This window comes from Pteropus medius, unplaced genomic scaffold (genome assembly GCF_902729225.1).
Source record: "Pteropus medius unplaced genomic scaffold, Ma_sr-lr_union100, whole genome shotgun sequence".
Taxonomy (NCBI): domain Eukaryota; kingdom Metazoa; phylum Chordata; class Mammalia; order Chiroptera; family Pteropodidae; genus Pteropus; species Pteropus medius.
In genome coordinates this window covers 29,294,490-29,309,727 of record NW_024352787.1, presented here as the reverse complement: position 1 = coordinate 29,309,727, position 15,238 = coordinate 29,294,490, and the positions used below count along the sequence as shown (strand labels likewise).

Sequence of the window (15,238 nt, the reverse complement as noted above, 5' to 3'; positions counted from 1 at the left end):
TATCCCTCTCCTAAATTCCTCTGCTTTTATGATCTTTTGTGGGTGTGAGAGGATGGGGGCTAAGCCCTGATTTTCCTGGGCCCCTTCCCATGTCCCGGCCCTGGCCTCCAGTGACTATTTTGTCTCTTCCCTCCCCATTTCCTTTATAGGTTTCGGTCTAAGTACCACCCAGATGAGGTGGGGAAGCGTCGGCAGGAGGCTCGGGGGGCCCTGCAAAACCGACTGAGAGTATTTCTTTCCCTCATGGAAAGTGGCTGGTTTGATAATCTTCTTCTGGATATAGACAAAGCTGATGCCATTGTTAAGATGCTGGATGCAGGTATGTGGACTTGGAGTGGGGGGGTGGGCAGGGCGGGCAGTGGATGTCTGGTGACCAAGGTCTTTGTTGGTAAATAGAAGTAGGTTGATACAAAAGCAAGAGGCTGAAGGCCAGGGCCCCTAGATTGTGATCTCTGCTCCCTTACTTGGTAGCTGTAATTAAGATGGAAGGAGGTACAGAGAATGATCTACGCATCCTGGAGCAAGAGGAGGAAGAGGAACAGCCAGGAAAGCCCGGAGAGCCCAGCAAGAAAGAGGAAGGCCGGATTGGACCAGGCCCGGTGGATGGGGAGCGCAAGGCCAATGAGAAGGAAGACAAGAAGGAAGATGGCAAACAGGTCTGAGTGCTGGGGCTTCTGGGTGCTGCCTTTGAGTGCCGGGGGAAGAGAATGGAGCTGTTTCGGTGGTGGTGGGGTTCACAGCTGGAACCAGAGAGTTATGTATTGGGAGGGGGAGGGGTGAACTTATGGGCTCAGCTGTAGAGGGTGGGAGGGGCCCTCTGATAAAGGTTGATGAGGAGATAGACATCCCAGTGACTGTCTCTATCTGTAGGTCGAAAATGACAGTTCTAGTGATGACAAAACTAAGAAATCTGAGGGTGATGTGGACAAGGAAGAGAAGAAAGAAGATTCTGAGAAAGAAGCCAAAAAGGTAGGGAATCTCTTACATGGGCTCATTGTCATGGCTGGGGTCCTGGTTATCTGGCTTACTTCCTCTTGCCATGACTCCCACAGAGTAGCAAGAAGCGGAATAGGAAGCATAGTGGTGACGACAGCTTTGATGAAGGCAGTGTGTCCGAGTCAGAGTCAGAATCTGAGAGTGGCCAAGCTGAGGAAGAGAAGGAGGAGGCTGGTAGGTTTTATTTTTTGCTCCCAGACCATTCTGTTCCTGCTGAATGGGGAGGGGAGGTGAGAGGTTGATGAGATGGATGGGAGAATGGCCTTTTGGGAAACGCGGGTGGGATGGGAGGCTGATAGTTTCTCTATCCTCCCTTCCAAAATCTATAATAATCATCAACTCCCACTACCTCCTGTGTAGAAGCAGCGCTCAAGGAAAAGGAGAAGCCCAAGGAAGAAGAAAGGGAGAAGCCCAAGGACACTCCTGGGCTGGAATGTAAACCCCGGCCCCTGCATAAGACTTGTTCTCTCTTCATGCGCAACATCGCACCCAACATCTCCCGGGCTGAGATAATTTCTGTGAGTGAGGAAAAATGGCATTGTGGGCAGGGATGGCACCCAGGCCCCATCCTTAAAGGGGTGGAGGTGTGAGGTGGGGAGAAGATAATCTGGCATTGCTTCTGATATACATTTCTATTTCTTTGATTAGAGAGGCCTCCTCTCCTTGGGCCCATGGTTTTCAAGGGCTGGTTTTGGTTGCACCATTTGTTTTCAAGTGCTATTACTCATGAGCTCTTTGTTAGTTTGTCCTTGTCCAAGTAAAGACTCAAGGACATGGGGACTGAAGGAGGAAGTGAATCCTTGAATCACTAAATGAGGTTTCTCTTTCTCTGTTTTTCCAGCTTTGTAAAAGATATCCAGGTTTTATGCGTGTGGCACTGTCAGAGCCCCAGCCTGAGAGGAGGTGAGGAATGGAGAGAAGTGTGACCCTGAATGAATACATTGGAGAAAATGTGCTGGGGAAGGTTAATGGCTAACATCACTTCTACCCCAGAATTATGGTGACATTTTTTCTTGTTTAGGTTTTTCCGTCGTGGCTGGGTGACATTTGACCGCAGTGTTAACATCAAAGAGATCTGTTGGAACCTGCAGAATATCAGAGTGAGTGCTGGGAGCGGGACTGTTTTAAGGGAGAGAAAGTGTGGCTCTCCTTCCTCAAAACAACCTCTGATCCCTTTGTTCATTGATTGCTTCATTCATTCTGCCCCATTTCATCCATGCAGTCTGCGCACTTTAATTGTGTACTGTTGTCTCTGGGCTAGGCCCTGGGACTGTTACGGTGAACATACCTGGTCCATGTCCTCAGGGAGCTCACAGCCTAATCACTGGTGCTCTCAGTAGGGCCATTCTTTGAGTTGCTGCTTCTTGGGCAAGTGTTGGTGAGCTTTCTGTTCCTTCCAGCTCCGGGAGTGTGAGCTGAGTCCTGGTGTGAACAGAGACCTGACCCGTCGTGTCCGCAACATCAACGGCATTACCCAGCACAAGCAGATAGTGCGCAATGACATCAAGCTGGCAGCCAAGCTGATCCATACGCTGGATGATAGGACCCAGCTCTGGGCCTCTGAGCCAGGGACACCTCCTCTGCCAACAGTTAGTGACTCTTCATAAAACTTTTTCAAAAGCAGCTGATACCTCCTCATATGCTGTGAGCATCTCTGGCCTTACATGATCTGTAGCACTGACTCCTTGCAGCACTTCCAGCTTCCAGCAGAACAGATTGGTGTTATTACTTGTGGGTTAGGGTAGAACAGATGCAAACATAAAGACAGATCCTGAGGCAGCAATAACAGGCTAAGTGAGCTTTGAATTCTTTGCCCCTCACCTTGCCTTTTCAAAAGCTGTTCCTGGGCTACCTACTCCAAGAGGCTTTCTCTACCTCACTTGTCTCTCTTCTCCCTCCCAACCAGAGTCTGCCCTCTCAGAACCCAATCTTGAAGAATATAACTGACTACCTGATAGAGGAAGTGAGTGCTGAGGAGGAGGAGCTGCTGGGGAGTAGTGGGGGGGCCCCACCTGAGGAACCTCCTAAGGAAGGGAACCCAGCGGAGATCAACGTGGAACGGGATGAGAAGCTGATCAAGGTGCCAGTGAGAGCAGAGTGTGGGATGAACAAGAACCTGGCTTGGGGTGGTAAAGGGGCAAGAGTGTGGTGAACTCATGGCTTCTCATTTCTCTTAGGTTTTGGACAAACTCCTTCTCTATTTGCGCATTGTGCATTCCATGGATTATTATAACACATGCGAGTACCCCAATGAGGATGAAATGCCCAACCGTTGTGGCATCATTCATGTTCGGGGGCCCATGCCACCCAACCGCATCAGTCACGGAGAAGGTGAGTTCCCCTGCCCGAGTCCCATTTGATTCTTTCTCCCTAGCTGCCTCTGGTGTTATTTCTGCTCTGGAGCAGTGCTTTGTCACCTTCTCTAACATTCTCCTTTTTTATTCCTTGATTCTCGCTCCCTTCTCCAACCTGTCATCTCTTCCCAAACCACAGTACTAGAGTGGCAGAAGACGTTTGAGGAAAAGCTTACTCCGCTGTTGAGTGTGCGGGAATCTCTTTCGGAGGAAGAGGCCCAGAAGATGGGTCGCAAAGACCCTGAGCAGGAAGTGGAAAAGTTTGTCACCTCTAACACCCAGGAACTGGGCAAGGATAAGTGGCTTTGCCCTCTCAGTGGCAAGAAATTCAAGGTCTGGGATATTAAGAGTTGTGTCTGAGAAAGGTGGGAAGAGGGGATGGAGCCAGGAATCTGCCTCAAGGCCTGGGAAGAAACTGCTCACTCAGATTAAGTGGGAGGGGAAGTGATTGGAGTGTTAAGGAACTGCTCGCTCTGTTCTGATTCTCTTTTTTTCACCCAGGGCCCTGAGTTTGTACGCAAACATATTTTCAATAAGCATGCAGAGAAAATTGAAGAAGTGAAGAAGGAAGTGGCATTTTTTAACAACTTCCTCACTGATGCCAAACGTCCAGCTCTGCCTGAAATCAAGCCAGCTCAGCCACCTGGCCCTGCTCAGAGTAAGATACGATCCACGACAGTCTGTCACAATACCTCTCTCAATTTTTCAAGGGTTTCTGGTTCTGTATCCTATTGTCTGTCCCCTGAAGTTTCTGCCCCACCTCAGGCCATATTCCTAAAAGACAGCCCCCTGCTCAAGGCCCACCGCCTCCCCCCGCCCCCAGTAATTCATGTCCCTGTCTGTGTTGTAATCACAGGCTCGGGACCCCAGGACTCCCCTACCCACACCAGACTCCCCAGGGCCTGATGCCCTATGGTCAGCCCCGGCCCCCGATCTTGGGCTATGGAGGTAAGTATAGGAGGGACTTGAAAGGGCTTGGTGATTGTGAGGGGCTGGGAGAAAACAGCTAAGATATAGTTGAGGTTAGAGAGTTTCAGCTCAACACTGATCTTTTTTGTAGCTGGTGCTGTCCGCCCTGCAGTCCCCACAGGAGGGCCTCCATATCCTCATGCCCCCTATGGTGCTGGCCGAGGGAACTATGATGCCTTCCGAGGCCAGGGAGGTTATCCTGGGAAACCTCGCAACAGGTGAGAATAAGCTAAGTTGTCCAAACTTTCTTTCCCTTTTCAAACTAGGAGTAACTCTCATTTCATCTTACCACTTTCTTATCTCACAGGATGGTCCGTGGAGACCCACGGGCCATTGTGGAATACCGTGACCTGGATGCTCCAGATGATGTGGATTTCTTTTGAGCCATCTACTTTTCCTTCACTCTTGTTATCTATATACTTGTGACTGCCTTGTCTTATCCAGCTGAGAATTTTTTTGTACATCCAGCCCTACTGCCAATAAAAGCACTTCCACAGCGATTCCTGACTGAATATATAGTATATGTATTTCCCTAGAGCCTCCCAAACATTGGCTGGGGCAGTGGTTAGCTGGGCTTGCCACTTTGATGCGAAAGGCCCCAGGTTTTGCAGGGACTTTCTGGAGGGCCTGACATACAGCTTCTAAGCCTCTGCCTTTGAGAGTGGGTAGGTGGGGGTTGGGGGTCAGGGGTGCTGGAAACAGTTTCCGTTCTGGGACTTCTGCCTCAGTCCAGGGTGCACAGCTGCTTTTCAGAGTTATGGCTGGTCAAACACAGGTTGTAGAAGGAGTTAGAGTCAAAGGCTGTGCTTACCTCTTGCCAGCCCACCCACCCAGTGGCCTGTAGTTCACTGGGGTTTTTCGGAGCACCCCAGCAGTGAGGGTCCAATACCAGGGCGTAGGCTTCGGTGCCTGGCCCCAAGCAGATTCCCAGCAAGGCCTTAGACTGGGCATCCACATCCCCTCCAACCATTACAGGACCCCCACCCCCTGCGAAGTGAGAGTAAAGCATCTCCAGTTCTCCCTGAAGCCCCACTCCACGGGGCACGTGGCATAGGCGACCCTGGGGTCCTCCAAAGTGGTCCAGGCAGAGGCTGGCTTCTACACAGCCGATCCAGTTCCGGGAACCCCGGAATCCGGGGGGTTTGTCGCCCATGTCCTCCAGTGCCGCCTGTATGGCGGCCAGGCTGGGCACGCCGGCGGGCCGGCCCTCTGGCCACGAGCACAGCGTCTGCAGAGTGCGGTATCCGCAGCCCCAGCCCCGATCGTCCAAACCGTCGCAGCCGTAGTGATAGTAGAGATAGTGACCCGAGAGGGCCGCCAGGCGAGCGGGGCCGCGTCTGGGTGGGGCAAGGCCCAGGTGGACGTCCTTCAGTGGCTCCAGGGCGGTTGGCGAGAGCAGAGGTTGCCGAAGCCTGACAGGTGCTGCGTCCTGGGGCCACGGGGCGAATTCCAACGCTTACTTTCGGGTCGGATCTTGGGTTAGCTGCGGGCAAGACCGGCGCGCAGGTTCTGGCTACACTCTTGCTGGGAACCCCGCAGCAGCTGAACGCGCGGGATGGCTGTGGGGACCGAGCCAGTCCGCGGGATTCCCACAATGCACCGCTGCCCCGCCGAGCCAGCACCGCCCTTCTTACTGCGCAGGCGCGAGTTCCTCCTTGCTGGGGCCCGCACCCGGCAGCCTGTTTTTCAGACTGCTAGTCGGCGGTCTCAGGCGTTCACCCAACCGATCGCTCAGCTCCAGTGGTTAGGCATTGTGCCCAACCCCCGCTTCCCAGTCGTGCACACGCCTGTGGCCATAACAGTTTATTGGCAGCCCAGAGGGGCAAAGGCACCGCGGGGGAGTGATGGGGGGAGGGGCTCGGCTGAGACATGCAGAGACTGGAGCCCCCGGGCAAAGTCGGGGTGGGCAGGGTCTAGGGCTCCGGTTATATCCCAGCCCTTAGATAAATAGTATATACAGCTAGCGGGCCTGGAGGGGCGGGCAGGGCGGCGGGACGTGGGGGTTCCTCCTGGGTTACAGGTCCGAGCAGCGATCCTGCTTGCTGTAATGGTCAAACTGGTTCTTCCAGTGCACCATGTAGGAGCTCCAGCGGTGGAACTCGGCCTTCCACTGGCGCTCCGCCTCGTCCAGCGTGTCTGCGGCCAGGGCGCCCAGCAAGAGGGTGGGGTAGACATGGGGAAGGTTGAGGAACGGACATGGGGAGGGGCGTGAGTGCAGAAGGACGCAAGGAGAAAGGGGGCCGCATGGGAGGGTGGAAGGGATCAGGAGAAGATACGAAAGACGAAAGGCCAGAGGGAGGATGAGGGTAGAGGCGGGCCGAACAAGGATGGCAGGAAGGAGGAGGGTGGGGGAGAAAATGACCGGAAGACATGGGGATAGAAGGGATCAGAAGGGGGAGCATCCATTGGTTGATGAGGAAAAGAGAAGAGACAGAAATGGTTGACAGTTATAGCCCCACTAGGAGATGCTATCTAGCCCCGGCTCTTCCCTTTACTCCCAACACCAGGCTCCGGCTCCAAGGAATAATTTTATAAAAAAAGAAAATTGGCTTTTTCATTTCCATTTAAACAACAAAGGCGCGTGGGTCCCTGAGACGGCTCGTAGGTCAGCCTTCCCTACGCCCTGTCCAGTTCGAGTCTATCGGTTTGAGAAGGGACAGGGCGCTGAGTCGGAGATCCCTGAGTGGGGCCCTTCCCCACGGTCCGACCACTCTTTAGAGGAGGGGCCCCCTGAGGCCGGAGAGGGAAGAGGCCGTGGTCACAGCCGCTGAAGCCCAGAGAAGAGGAGGAGGAGGAGGAGGGGTAAGGGGAGGCCAGGCCTGGGCCTCGGGGCAGCCTCCCCATGGGCGGGGCCTGGGCAGGTGCTGGGAGCCTCCGAGGCTGGTGGGGAGAAGAGAGGTGTTATACCTGGACTGCTTCCACTCCCTTCTCTTTCTCTCCCTGCTCCATTTCTCCCCCACTCTGCCCAACCCCTTGCCCGCTGGCCCCTGCATACCGGTGGCACTGAGCAATTTGGGTAGGAAGCCGTTCCAGAAAGCGCAGGTCTGGGCGCGCAGCCCCCGCCTCACCTCCAGGGGCCGCAGGTTCAGGCTCACATACTGCTGCGCTCCCCCCGTGTATGGTGGCCACTTCGGGGCTTTGGGGTCCCCGGGGTCATTGGGGTCCCTGCGGGAGGAAGGGCATGATTCAGCTTCAAGCAAGCCTGCCCCGCTCTGGGAGCTGGGGATGGAGCTGAGAGGAGGAGGAAGCAGGCAGGCTGCATCTAGACCCCATGCCCTTTTTGCTCCAAGGAGAGCCCCATCCCCTCCCTTCCACTGCCACCGCTTAATTCTTCTTCCTCTTCTCCACTACCCTCATGGTCAGGAGTCTTCCCCTTCCTTCTGCCCTCCCTCTATCTGTCCTCGCCCTTTCCCTGTTTTTCTGCTCCATCGTTGTCTTTCTCTCATTTAAAAAATTGATTTACTGAGCTCTTATTATGTAACCAGGCCAGTCCTATCTCTATGAACATTATGTTTACTTCTGACAACAGACAAGTGATATCAGTTTGTCGCCTGGTTACTATGTAACCAGGACCAGTCCTATCTCTGGTCCAACTGATCCAACTCTACAGCTCATGCTCCTAACTACTATGTTAACTTTTCTGTTTCTCCTTGTCCATCTCTTTGCTTCCCTCTCCTGCTATTCTTTGTCTCTTCAGGATCTGCCACCCTGCTTTCCTTCCTCCTGTCTTCCTTTCTCCATCTTTGTCATTCACTCTCTCCCCCTTTTCTCCTTTCCTTTGTGAACTTTCCCTCCTCTCTCTTGCCCTTCCTGTCTGTCTCTGTCTCCTTCTTTCTCTGTCTCTCTCTGTTTGTATGCACCCTGCCTCCCTGGCTCCCAGAGGTCATCCTCCCCTTGGCACTGCTGACCCTGTGCGGGCGAAGTTGGCCCAGTATCTCATCAGTCGCTGGGCAAAGGCTCTCTCTTCGACGGTGTAGTTTAGCGAGGGTTCCAAGGGGAGCCCAAAGATGAACTCGATCTCGTAGCCGTGGGGCACTCCCATCCAGAGGGGCCAGGAGAGTGTGGACGCACGGTGTTCAAAGATGTAGGCATAGACCCGAGCACCCTGGGCAGCCAGTCGCCCAGCCAGCTGGGCCACAGGGCACACGACGTTGTGGTCGCCCACCACATCACTCATGGCTTCCCTCAGGCGTGCTGGGTCCTCAGGGTGCAGCCAGTCTGTGTAATGCAGGACCACAGCCTCGGCAGCCAGGTCACTCACCTGGGGGACCCCGACCTGCACCCCGGCCAGGAACTGGGCCCGGCTGATGAGAGACTCGTTGTCTTTGCTGAAGCCTGGGGCCCCGTAAACCAGAAAATAGGAGCCCTCATCCTTCACCACACCCACCAGCACCTGGGGGGACAGGATGGAGGAAGTGGGGATGGGGCAGACACAGACAGACAGGTAGACAGAAACAGATGGACAAAGAGCCAGAGAGATGAACAGTTACAGACCCAGAACCACAGAGGAAGAGAGTACGAGATTTGGGAAGGGATAGAGAGAAGGAAAAAATATACCCACATTTCTTTTCCTCTCTGTCCCACTGGCCACCCTGGGATCAAGCCCTCAGAGAAAAGAAGCCTGGGCCTTTTGGAGTGGGTCTTGAGGAGCCCTCATGCCCGGGTCCCCAGGGAGAGGGCAGATGGGAGAACAGGCCTAAAAGAACCAGCTCCACCCCCTCCAGCCACTAGTCACCTGCAGGCTGTGGAAGTCTCCAGTGTTGATGAGGGCCTCGGGAGTGTCACTGAGGAAGTCTCCGTCCACCACAGGCACGAAAGAGAAGCGGAAGACGCTTTCCTGAGGCAGCACGTGCCACTCGTGGTCCACCAGGTCCTGAGCTGGCCGTGTCCGCAGGCAGGCAACTAACTCTGTATCATTGCTACCAGCCCCACCTGGGGGACAGCCTACGAGGCGGGCTAGTAGTGTGGCCCTGCGGCGGGCCTCTCCCATGCCCACCGTGGCCCAGGGGCCATTGGGTGCACCACTCTGAAGCACAGCCCTGTGGAACAGGCCCCGGCTAGGTGGGGACAGCAGGTGCATGCCCACGGAGGCAGCACCTGCACTTTCCCCAAACAGAGTCACTGACATCGGGTCCCCCCCGAAGGCTGCCACATTCTCCTGCACCCATTGCAGGGCCAGCCTCTGATCCAGGAGACCTACATTGCCTGGGGCCTCCCGGCTCCCTGGTAGGGCCAGGAAGCCAAAGGCTCCCACCCGGTAGTTCATGGATACCAGCACAGTCCCCTCTGTTTGGGCCAGGAAGCGGCCATCATAAACGTCCAAGGAAGAGGCCCCACTGTAGAAGCCACCCCCATAGATCCAGACAAGGACAGGGGTAGGAGATGTAGGCCGAGGGTAGGGTGTCCACACGTTGAGGTAGAGACAGTCCTCACTCAGCTCACGGTTGGGATTCCACATCTCGGTGCCCTCAAAGCCAGGGTACAAGGTGTCCACATATTGGTAGCAGACACTTTGGAAGGTGGTGGCATCCAGCACCCCTGACCAGGGCTGCTTGGGCTCTGGCGGCAGAAAGCGACGGGGCCCCACGGGTGGCTCTGCGAAGGGGATGCCCAGAAAAGCAGAGACAGGGCCCCCAGGGGCTGTTAGGCGGATGCCCCGCAGCCGGCCCCCACGCACCGTCACTAGTAGCTCTGGGTCCTCTAGGCGCTCTGCCCTTCCTCCCAGGAGGAAGAAGAGGAGGAGAAGGAGTGGGGACGTCGGGAAGAGAGTGTGCAGAGGACACCACGGGGGCCTCATGGCTGCCAGGGCAAGCAGGCAGCTGCTGGGAGAAAAAAAGGCAGAGGGTGAAGGCCTGAGGCTGCCAGGAGGGAGGAGATTAGGTAGCATTCTTGCCCAGGGGTTATCGCTGAACTGCAGAGGAGGCGGGGCAGGTTGGCAGAGAGAAGGAGAGAAATGGAGGGAGGGAAACAGACAAGCAGAGACAAGGACGCAGGCAAACAAGAAGAGGACAGAGAACGGACACATATACACGGACAGACAAATGTAGGAAACAGAGATGAGATCTGCCAAGCAATACCCTCTCCTGCCCCGCAGAGGGCCCACCGCCCTCACCTCTTTCCCTTAGCTGAGTAGACTGGGCTAGGCCCAGTGTGAGCAGTGCGAGCACAGGCACCAGAGGCCGCAGTCCACTTATAGGCCACCCGACAGGGGTGGGGCCCTCGCTGACAGGAGACGCCAACCCGCCTGTGTGGTGGCGTAAAGGCGCACGCAGCCTCTCCCGCGTTGGCCAGGGCCGGGGTTCTGGGGGGAGGGTGAGGGTGGGTTGGGCATTCAGGGTGTGGGAGCCACAGGTCCCAGGGCACCCCAAATCCTCCTCCACACACTGCCTTGCCTAGCCTGGCTCATCCACTCTCTGGTACAGCGCGCTGGCATCTGGGTGTGCCCGTTAGCTGTGCACCCCATCGCCTAGCTTTAGCGAACAGGCTCGAAAGCCCTGGACCCCGGGACTCGACCCCAATCCATCCGATGCTGCTGCGCACGCTGCCGCCAGTGGGGGGCAGTAGAGACCGAGAAAAGGACGGCGTTCCCCGCCCGGAGTCCAGGAGCTGGGAACCTGGGGCGTGGGTCTGGGGGCTCGCAGGCATTGAAGAGGGGTCTGAAGGGTGAGCCAGGACGCCCGTGTTCTCGGAGCTCCGGAGATCCCCAGCTGCAGGGGCGGGGGCGCTATTTTGAGGCAGCAGCTGCTGCGGTTCCGGCATCTCCAGCCAAGGGATCAAAATTCCCCGGGTCGGAACTCCCCCCTCTCGCGGCGGTCACCCCTCACCCAGCCTCCGGCTCCCTGAGCTGGGGTGGTGGTAGTGCTGAGATTAATTAGGAAATCCTAGTGCGGCTAATTATAACTCGGAGCTTCCGTTGAGCCTCCCCTACCCTCAAAATAGAGACGGAGTCCCCGCGAGAGGGGGACGCCTGGGCCTGGGAGGGGGCTTTGGCTGGACGCTGCGCAGGGGCGCTGGGGTTGCGGGATCAGAGGAGGCCCAGCCAGGGACCAGGAACCTGCGCAGCCAGGGTTCTGCCCCAAGCAGGGGGCGTCTTCTAGTGGCCCCAGACTTGGAAACGAGCATGGGAAGGGGCGCTCCGGAATCCCCACAGGAAATGGAGAGCAGTGGTGAAGGCCAGCCCTGCGGGGTGCCGGCTCCCGTGAGGGCGACCGTAAGTCTGTGGCGGCGAAGGAAGAGTTAAAGATGAGCGTGGGACGGCGGGGGGCGTCGTTGGACAGGTCCGGGGGCACAGTGAGCGTCCGGTTTTGGGCTCTGGATCCCTCCCGGAGCGCATCTTTCCCCGGGCGCGGAATGGGTTGCGGACTGAGGGAGGGTCCTGGGCAGGGCAGGAGACTCACCTGAGGCGGCCGAGCCGAGCCGGGCTGGGCCGGGCCGCGCCGGGAGCTGGAGGCAGCGGACGTTCCCCCGCGCAGGCTTAGCTGACTCTGACAGCCACGCCTCCGGCCCCCCGCACACACCCCCTCCGGGCCGCACGGAGCCCCCGCCTCCGCCCACTGTCTCCGCCCCCGCCCCTCCCCACCGCCCCGGGCTGCCACCTCCTCTCCTCCTTCCCTCGGAACCGAGACCCAGAGAACCCGGGGCCCAGACGGACGCCAGTGATAGACGCCGACAGACGGACAGACACGACCGAAAGACTCGCAGCGGCGGAGCAGACACCCACAGCGACACAGAGAATCCCGCGAAGAAAGACACACGCCGATGGACGGTCTCATGCAATGACTGCCACAAACACAGTGACCGACATTCACAGACGGACGGACACACTTGGATACGGCGACAGCCTCGGTCGGGGCCGGTGGCCGAATAAATGAGCATCCTTGGCCACGAAACCGCAGGGTTGGCATTGGGGGACTAGCACCCGAAAGTGTGGCTGAGGACCCCATCAGAGGTCCGGGTGGCGCTGGTGTAAAATCTTGGGGACGAGGGCACACCTGTGGGAATGAAGATGTGAACATGAGATCACGAGTGAAAATGAAGGGGGCCGCCAAGGAGGAAGGAGACGGGGGTGGGGCGGGGGAATGACTCCGGGGCACCCCAGAAGGAAAGCCAAGGTGATGGTACGCGCAAGGCTGCGGTGGAAGGCCTCACTCCGCCGCCTCAGTGGAAACTTCTGGAACCCTCGCGGGTGGGTTTGCGCTGACGGGTGACCTCGGACTTCGTCACCAGGGTCCGGTCGGGGCATGACATCACCAGGCCGGGCTCTCATTGGCCGCCGCGGCCTGCAGGTTGGGTGCGGCCTAGCCCCGGCGCCCCCAGCCAATTCGGAGGGGCCGGGCTGCATAGACCCCTACATCCCGCCCTCCACGGGCTTGCCCAAGGAAACGTGTGCCTGCTGCGGCATCTCACGCCTGAGGTGAAGGTGGAAAAGTGTGAGGCGGTGTCCGCACAAGTGCGCCGCACCAAGGGGCCCTCCTTTCTCCGGGCGTCGGGCTCGCAAGCTGGCGTCCCGCTGTGTGGAAGACTTACCAGCACTGGCGAGCGCCGGGGCGTGCGTGCGCGTGGCGGTGCGGGGCGCGGAGGTGCGGGCTCTGCGTGGGGCGGGCGCGCGCGCTCACGCTCCCTCGGCCGCCGGCGCACCGCTGTTCTTGCGTTCTGCGTCTACCGCCGCGAGGGGCCGAGGGCACCGAGTGCTGGGTGTTGCGTGGATTGTGGGGTCCGCCCGAATCCAGAGACGTGGCTCTCCGTGGGCCGCGCAGTCCTGGTTCTCCAATCTGGGCATCCCCCAGCCAGCCGGTGCCGAGCGGGAACCGGCCTCCCCAAGCCCTGGAGCCCCGCGAAGCCTGTACTCCGTTCGCGGGCTGCAGCCGCCAGGTGGCGCAGAAGGCAGCCGCTCCGGTCTCGGAGAGTGGGATGGGGGTAGGGGCGATGCGGAGGTTATTCCCTTGTCATCTCTTCCGGTTGTTTCCGCCTTTCCATGTTCCATTCTTCAGGCACCTCAAATCCCCTGCATGAACACCAAAGTTCCTAGCATCCCGTCTTCAGCGACCTGACCCCATTGGTTGAGGGTTCTCCCAGTGGTCAGATCACTCCCTCAGTCCAGCTCCCTGAAGAGCAGGTATAAGGGCTGTGGGTGGGGATAGGGGACCGAAAAATGGACAGTCGATGTAGCTGCAGGAGAAAGGGATCTGAGGCAGGTTTCCCAGCCTGGTAATTATTAATTATTAGAATGATGAGAACCAACTGAATGAATGAGCAGAGGCCTGTCCAGGGCCTAAGGCTGCAGGGATTTTGGGCCTGTAGTGATGGGGGCTTGCCTCCATGTCATTTTCCCAAACTGGCTTTGCCACATACAGCCTCACCTGACTTCTCTAATCAAGAGTCCCTAGACGTATACCATGGAGATAGGGCAGGGACAGAGTACAGACCAGCGTTATGAACTAGTGGTATCTTAGATATCTTAGGAGGAGAAAGGACAGGACATGTTCTAGGAGCTGGCCCAGCAAAGACTGCCTCAGAAAGGTCAGTGCTGACCTTAGGCTGGACCTGCTGCTGGAGTCAAGGATAGGATACCTAGGGTGAGCTGGAATCTCCCAGGGAGGCAGACCCTATTTTCATCTGGATCTTGGTAAGTGGATGTAGCCAGAAAAGGTGCTAAGATGTGTGTGCAGGGGCTGGAGTGGAGAGCAAGGACAAGGGCAGTTCCTGCCTGCTTGGGTGTGGCATCAGCAGTGCAGTTCCTGTGAGGGATCTGTGGGCAAGACAGGTTGTGGAGACTTCTGAAGCCAGTCAGAACTTTATTCTTTTTGGGGGTGGGGTAGGGTTGAGGGGACACTATGGAAGGTCAGCCAACAGGATAGGGAAGGGGAAGTGGAGTTTCCAAAGATGCTAAAAAATCTGGGCCAGGAAGAGGATGGAGCCATTTATGTCAGTACTCTCCTCCCCACTCCCTAGGCCTGGGACGATGAGAAGAAGGGCAGACAGGCCCAGAAGTGGAGTAGGTAGGAATCCAAGGAGAATGTACTGCTTCTGGAGCTCCTGATGTGCTTCCCCAGACCCTGGATCAGGGAGGGTTCAGTTGAATGTCCAGTCTGATGACTCTGCAAGTCTGCATGGAGTCCTAGTGCGTGTAGGCCTTGTGCCTCCAAGTTAGGTGCTGCAGAAGGAGGCTGGGGCTCTGCAGCCACAAGCACCTCGGAGAGACGTGCTGACATCTTTTCCTCATCCTGCAGTTCGTCCTGGGATTGTGAAGGATGGAGACCATGAAGATTGTGTTTTCATCTCAGAGAGTTTTTAGGTGTTGGGAGATTCACAGGCTATTGGAGTATATTGTGGTCTACTGGAGGTCCTGACTCCTGGGTTCTCATCCAATGCTCTGCTGATTGGCAGTGAGACCTCTGGAGAGTCATACTTTTTGTCTGGGCCTCAGTTTTCCCATGTGTAAAATGATGGACTTGAGTTTATGTCAGGATCACTGGGGCCACTTAGAGTGGATGATCCATTTGGTATTGGGTGGAGTCCTTAGTCTACATTTTTAGCAGGACAGTTGCATGAGGGTGGTCTGAGGACCACATGAGGAGAAAAGCTTTGCTAGGTGCCCCCACAGTCAGTCTAAACTGATCTCCTGAGGACCAACAGGCTATGTGGGTTAGCAGGAGGTGCTGTGGGCAGTCAGCAGGTACAAGAATTAACAGGGACACCTCTTGCCATGAAGGGAGATAGGCAAGGATTTTAGTTCTTGAAAATGGATAGAACTTCCAGGAACAATTCCTCTTTTTACCTTGAGACTCTCTCCATCCTTAGTTGACTGAGTGACCTCACCTGTCTAGCCATGATATCTTTCTCTACATAGTCCAATATAGTAAGACCCAAAACATTCTCTGTGACCCCACTCTCCACAGCCGTCACTACAGGGATGTCTT

The 15,238-nt window shown here is 56.7% G+C and overlaps 3 protein-coding genes across 7 annotated transcripts in view; 1 reads left to right on the top strand and 2 right to left on the bottom strand.

The window, feature by feature from the left end:
- SRRT (serrate, RNA effector molecule) overlaps positions 1-4,819 on the top strand; it is an 11,059-nt gene extending 6,240 nt beyond the window's left edge. The window contains exons 6-20 of the mRNA XM_039849455.1: positions 150-319; positions 472-656; positions 871-969; positions 1,053-1,170; positions 1,357-1,514; positions 1,838-1,899; positions 2,018-2,096; positions 2,397-2,585; positions 2,903-3,076; positions 3,174-3,327; positions 3,490-3,683; positions 3,852-4,009; positions 4,210-4,298; positions 4,411-4,537; positions 4,627-4,819. Of these exons, the coding sequence (XP_039705389.1) occupies positions 150-319; positions 472-656; positions 871-969; positions 1,053-1,170; positions 1,357-1,514; positions 1,838-1,899; positions 2,018-2,096; positions 2,397-2,585; positions 2,903-3,076; positions 3,174-3,327; positions 3,490-3,683; positions 3,852-4,009; positions 4,210-4,298; positions 4,411-4,537; positions 4,627-4,702 (2,032 nt within the window). The 3' untranslated portion in view covers positions 4,703-4,819. The remainder of the gene's footprint in view (positions 1-149; positions 320-471; positions 657-870; positions 970-1,052; positions 1,171-1,356; positions 1,515-1,837; positions 1,900-2,017; positions 2,097-2,396; positions 2,586-2,902; positions 3,077-3,173; positions 3,328-3,489; positions 3,684-3,851; positions 4,010-4,209; positions 4,299-4,410; positions 4,538-4,626) is intronic.
- Positions 4,820-4,823: 4 nt separating this feature from the next.
- On the bottom strand, positions 4,824-5,978 carry UFSP1 (UFM1 specific peptidase 1). Its single transcript, XM_039849465.1, has one exon. The coding sequence runs from the start codon at positions 5,470-5,472 to the stop codon at positions 5,044-5,046; it is 429 nt and encodes a 142-aa protein (XP_039705399.1). The 5' UTR covers positions 5,473-5,978; the 3' UTR covers positions 4,824-5,043.
- A 131-nt stretch (positions 5,979-6,109) lies between these two features.
- Positions 6,110-13,165, bottom strand: ACHE (acetylcholinesterase (Yt blood group)). Of its 5 annotated transcripts, XM_039849456.1 has the most exons (7): positions 12,846-13,165; positions 12,040-12,310; positions 10,432-10,620; positions 9,055-10,141; positions 8,228-8,712; positions 7,315-7,484; positions 6,110-6,455 (listed from the first exon to the last, which is right to left on the bottom strand). In XM_039849456.1, the coding sequence occupies exons 2-7, from the start codon at positions 12,192-12,194 to the stop codon at positions 6,334-6,336; spliced, it is 2,208 nt and encodes a 735-aa protein (XP_039705390.1). In that variant the 5' UTR covers positions 12,195-12,310; positions 12,846-13,165; the 3' UTR covers positions 6,110-6,333. The 5 variants fall into 5 exon arrangements, with proteins under 5 accessions (XP_039705390.1, XP_039705391.1, XP_039705394.1 ...); XM_039849457.1 differs by lacking the exons at positions 12,040-12,310; positions 12,846-13,165 and adding an exon at positions 11,717-11,860 and having other exon boundaries at positions 9,055-10,138; XM_039849460.1 differs by lacking the exons at positions 10,432-10,620; positions 12,040-12,310; positions 12,846-13,165 and adding an exon at positions 11,717-11,862 and having other exon boundaries at positions 6,110-7,199.
- Between the last annotated feature and the right edge of the window lie 2,073 nt (positions 13,166-15,238).